The sequence below is a fragment of the Pantherophis guttatus genome, chromosome 17 (assembly GCF_059756535.1).
Source record: "Pantherophis guttatus breed Tessera chromosome 17, ASM5975653v1, whole genome shotgun sequence".
Taxonomy (NCBI): domain Eukaryota; kingdom Metazoa; phylum Chordata; class Lepidosauria; order Squamata; family Colubridae; genus Pantherophis; species Pantherophis guttatus.
In genome coordinates, this window is record NC_142079.1 from 8,754,540 (window position 1) to 8,760,019 (window position 5,480).

Sequence of the window (5,480 nt, forward strand, 5' to 3'; positions counted from 1 at the left end):
TTGTTACAACTCCAACTTGGCTTGCATTCAAAACTTTTTGAAACGGGATGTTCAAGAGATGTCAGCTTGAAAAGAAAAAAAAAAAAAAGGCCCCGTCAGAGGGTAAACCTCCAGGGATTTCCAGAGAATGACTAAGGAAAACAAGCGTTCCCCTTATCTTTCTGGAACACGCATGGAGGTTTATCAACTCAACTTCTGCTGCTGTTTGCTCTACCAGCCAGTTGTCCTTCACGTCTCATTCCAGAGGGCCGCGACGTACAGAGAGGTAAGTCCTCAATTTATAAGTCCTTATAAGTGGTTTTCTTTCACTTATACAGCAATTTTGGCCACCGGGTCAAATGAGTGGTCTACCTTGACCATTTGAGGAGATCATCTGGAGATCTTCAGCCTGTTAGATAGACAAGTATTTTTCCGACTCTGTGTGTCTTTCATTTAAGAGATGCCCAGTACTTGGACGTTGCATCTTTCCGTGGTAGGCTTTGATCAAGCCATTAATGTACATTGCTCATATAGAACATAGAATAACAGAGTTGGACCTTGGAGGTCTTCTAGTCCAACTTGAGCAGGAGACCCTATATACCACTTCAGACAAGGCTGTTGAGTCTCTTTTGAAAGACCTCCAGTGATTGAGAACCCACAATTTCTAGCGGCAAGTCGTTCCACTAATTAATTAACAGAATAACAGAGTTGGAAGGGACTTTGGAGGTCTTCTAGTCCAACCCCCTGATCATACATTTCAGACAAATGGTTGTCCAATTTCTTCTTGCAAATCTCCAGTGTTGGAACATCTAACAACTTATGGAGGGAACTCAGTCCCCTGGTTAATTGTTCTCACTGTCAGGAAATTCCTCCTTATTTTTAGGTTTCTTCTCTCCTTGGTTAGTTTCCATCCGTTGCTTCTTGTCCTGCCTTTCAAGTGCTTTGGAGAATAGCTTGACCTCCCTCTTCCCTGTGGCAGCCCCTCAAATATTGGAAGCCTGCTCTCATGTCACCCCTAGACCTTCTCTTTGTTGGATTGTGTTTGTTAGACATTGTTAGACTATGATCTAGCAACTCTAACCTAAACCAATTGTCTCATCTAACTCAACTCAAATTATCTTGAGGAAGAGCGTTTCGTTCAAACTTCAATTTTATACCTTACAAGAATTGTATTATTATTGGAGAAGTAATAGTATTATTAAGTCTCGATTTAATTAAGATCCATTGTCTGCAGTGGCCTCCAGTGATGGAGCATCCACAACTTCTGAAGGCAAGCCATTGTAGGCGCCCCAAGGATGGACAATCTTTTGATGTTCTATCTAACATTTTTTTTTTACACCTGTTCTAGAATGCAGAAGATGGGAGAAAGTTTATAGTTCTGGAGTTTTTTTAAAACTATGTTTATCTCTAGTTAATGATTTCCGAATTGAAACTAATTGAAATTGAATTGAAACTACATTGAATTGAATTGATTTCTGTGCCTTTCAGAATCGAAGATGAGTCTCGTCGGCTTCTTCTTCATCTTCGCCTTGCTCCCTCTTGTCACCCCAGACTGTCCCCGCCCTTGCCGTTGTGCCGCCAACATCGTCGACTGCATGTCAACCGATCTCACGGACGACATGATCCCGGTCTCCTTCTCATCCTCGACGAACAAGCTTTATCTCAACAACAACTATTTGACCTTCATCCCCAAAGGTCTCTTCGACAACCTGCACAACCTCCAGGCTGTTTACCTGCGGGGCAATCCTTGGGAATGTACCTGCAACATCCTCTACCTCCGCTCCTGGCTACAATGGCAAGAGAACCGGACTCTGTATCGTGATGTGGTGTGTTCCACTCCTGCCCATCTTCAAGGTCGGATTATCACTTACCTGTCTGAAGATGAGATCGTCTCTACCTGCCAGTCCTGGTATTGCGGTGTGGCTCTGGTGGCCCAGATCTGCCTCTTTGTCTTCATCCTGGTGCAGGCCATCTTGTTGTTTCTGGTGGTCTTCTACATTTGCAGATTCCAGCGGATAGCCAAGGAAGCCAGGAGGACAATGGTGGAGATTTATGAGAATACAGATCCATGGGAAAGTGCTCGTAAGAACAGTATTGACTGATGGTCCGTGGAGATTCTCAACCATCCAGGTCATGGTTGTCTCAAAGGTGTTTTTCAAAAGACAACTGAACTTCCTTAATTTTTTTCCCCCCTTGTGAAGACCTTTTGCTTTTTATCCAAGAAGCTGTTGTGATCTAGGCTTCCTGAGTCATTAAAACACACGAGTAGTCCCAAAAACCTCTTTTATTGCAACAGCTGTGAATTACGTTCATTCACAGCTGAGTCCCAATTAGCTGCAAAAAGTCCTTCGGGATAATCACCCACCTTTATCTCCCTTGACACGCTGCCAAAGACCTACTTGGCAAAGCCACACAGAGTCCAGAATCAAACAGATGCCGACTGGGAACAGAATTAACAACATTGCTTCCCTGCAAAGAGCCCACGTGCTTTTGCTCCTCTTTTAAGCCTTATGGGAGGGGACAATCATCTCCAGGCTTTACTCCTGAGTTTTCCCTTTTGTTTTAACTGTTCTTGCCTTTTGGCAGCTCTGCGCATGCGTGCACTAGGAACAGGCTCCTCCTGTTCCTCTGCCTCTCTGATGTCCGACTCTGGAGGCTCCTGAGTCCGTGTATAACTCCCAGATGGCGCTGGCCCCATCTCTGCCTCTGAAGCAGAGCCCTCATCTGAGCCTTCCCCAGACTCCAGGACTGGCCCATATTCCTCCCCAGCCTCCTCACTGTCCGACTCCGCTGGCGGACCACAACAGAAGCTTCTTCAGTTCCAGGAAGCTGCTTCTTCAACTGAAGAAGCTTCTGGGATGAGAAGCGAAAGGTCTTCAAGGAAACAAACTAAGAAAATCCAGCTGCCTTTTGAAAAAAGCACTTTTGGGGACAGTATCAACTGATCGTCACACAGGAATAGCTTTTTTCCCAAATGCCTTATTTCCTTGGAGAACCTTGGGAGTTCTAGGCAGAATTTGGAAGATGCTTGTCTTTTTTTAAAAAAAGAAGAAGAAGAAGAAGAAGAAGAAGAAGAAGAAGAAGAAGAAGAAGAAGAAGAAGAAGAAGAAGAAGAAGAAGAAGAAGAAGAAGAAGAAGAAGAAGAAGAAGAAGAAGAAGAAGAAGAAGAAGAAGAAGAAGAAGAAGAAGAAGAAGAAGAAGAAGCTTCTACGCAGAACATTTGGGATGGATAAACATAATTGTGGAATGACAACATGGAAAAAAGCTGCCATTTGCTGGATCCTCATTTGGTACTTAAACTCTACAGTCTTCCTATAATTGGGGGGGAAATGGTTTGGGGCTGGTGATTGAGACCCCTACCCCTCATGTCTGATGCCCCCTATATTATGTACAGATAGTCCTTGACTTACAACCATTCATTTAGTGGCCATTCGAAGTTACGACGACACTGAAAAAAAAGTAATTGACAACCAGTTTTCACAGTTACCCAATGGAACAGAAGTTGCCTTCGGAAGTTGCGGGAGCTTCATCCCTGGAAGGTTTCAAGAAGAGACTGGACTGCCATCTGTCTGAAACGGTGTAGGGTCTGCTTGGGCGGGGGGTTCATCTAGATGACCTACAAAGGTCCCCTCCAACTCTGTTAATCTGTATCTGTATGTAATCAAACCATTTGGGCGTTTGGCACGTGGCTTATAGTTAGGACAGCTGCAGCATCCCGGGGTCAAAATTTGAGACCTTCTCAGCCATCTTCTGGCAAGCAAAGTCAGTGGGGGAAGCCCTGTTCTCTTAATGACTGCATGATTCACTTAATAACTGTAGTAATTCATTTAACGACTGTCTTGCCTAAGGGCAGAAATTCTAGTCCCAATTGTAATTGTAAGTCAAGGACTGCCTGTATAATCCTTCCGTGTTTTTTTTTTTTACTCTGTTAAATGCCACGTGGTAACTTGTTGCTTTTTAAAAAACTTCAACGTATTAATACGGTCCTTCTTCCCCTCCAATCTGGATTAGCTTCGGTTTATTAAACCTTAATTTTAATCTCAAATTATTAAAATGCAGTTATTAAACCTCTCTCTGTCTCTCTATAAAAGTCTCTCTGTCTTTGTCTCTCTCACTCTCTGTCTCTGTCTCTCTCTGTGCCTCTGTCTCTGTCTCTCTGTCTCTCTGTCTGTGTGTCTCTTTCTCTGTCTGTGTCTCTCTCTGTCTCTCTCTCTGTCTCTCTCTGTCTCTCTGTCTCTCTCCCCTTTTTTCAATATATGCCAATTTGATTTTTAAAAAAAATCTTTTTAAAATCTCAGTTACTGAAAAGTATTTTCTTTGTCCCCAGAAGGGGGCACTCAAACCCCATTACACTTTCTTTTCCAAACTTTTTCATTTTTTTCATTTTATTAGCAAATTGTTGTCTTCCTTGCCAGGACAAATGCTAACTTCTTTCTCTCACTCTCTATCATAGCCGGAGAAAAAAAAGAGATTTTATTTCAGACACCACGGCTCTGTTATAGAACCTGCCGACATTGATTTTGTGCAAAAAAAACAGTCTGCAGAAAAGGTGGCATTTTCTTGATTGTTTCCCCCCCATCTTTCTCCAGATAATTTTTGTATTTTAGTAATACAAATAATGTATAAAAAAACAACAGTCTGCAGACAGGCGAGAAAAATTATAAAACGTCTCTAGTCCATTCATGAATACAATAGAACAACTATCCCAGGGCACAATATTATACTTTTTTCATTTAAGAAAATAAAATATATCCTGTATAGATATAGATATATATGTAGGTCTTTGGTTATTCGGGTTTTCTCCCACGTAAAATTGGAGGTTTCTTGGCATATATATATATACATACATACATACATACATACATACATACATACATACATACATACATACATATATATATATATATATATATATATATATATATATATATATATATATATATAAAATATATCCTGTTATAATATATAGCCTGTAATATATCCATAGTAGAAATAAGGAACTCTCACTCCCTAGTACCTTTGACTCAGTGGTGAAATCCAATTTTTTTTTACTACTGGTTCTGTGGGCGTGGCTTGGTGGGCGTGGTGCGGCTTGGTGGGCGTGGCTTGGTGGGAATGGCAGGGGAAGGATACTGCAAATTCTTCATTCCCACCCCACTCCAAGGGAAGGATACTGCAAAATCTCCATTCCCACCCCACTCCAGGGGAAGGATACTGCAAAATCTCCATTCCCTCCCCACTCCAGGGGAAGGATACTGCAAAATCTCCATTTCCACCCAGGGGAAGGATACTGCAAAATCTCCATTCCCTCCCCACTCCAGGGGGAGGATATGCAAAATATCCATTCCCTCCCCACTCCAGGGGGAGGATATGCAAAATCTCCATTCCCACCCCACTCCAGGGGAAGGATACTGCAAAATCCCCATTCCCACCCAACTCCAGGGGAAGGATATTTCAAAATCCCCATTCCCTCCCCACTCCAGGGCCAGCCAGAGGTGATA

At 42.6% G+C, this 5,480-nt stretch overlaps 1 protein-coding gene across 1 annotated transcript; it reads left to right on the top strand.

The window, feature by feature from the left end:
- On the top strand, positions 1 to 4,024 carry GP1BB (glycoprotein Ib platelet subunit beta). The gene is made up of 2 exons (XM_034435795.3): positions 1 to 265; positions 1,468 to 4,024. The coding sequence occupies exon 2, from the start codon at positions 1,476 to 1,478 to the stop codon at positions 2,079 to 2,081; it is 606 nt and encodes a 201-aa protein (XP_034291686.2). The 5' UTR covers positions 1 to 265; positions 1,468 to 1,475; the 3' UTR covers positions 2,082 to 4,024.
- Positions 4,025 to 5,480: the final 1,456 nt, after the last annotated feature.

Excerpts from the sequence above, each read along its gene's own strand:
- GP1BB (XM_034435795.3), top strand. The coding sequence starts at position 1,476 with ATGAGTCTCGTCGGCTTCTTCTTCATCTTCGCCTTGCTCCCTCTTGTC.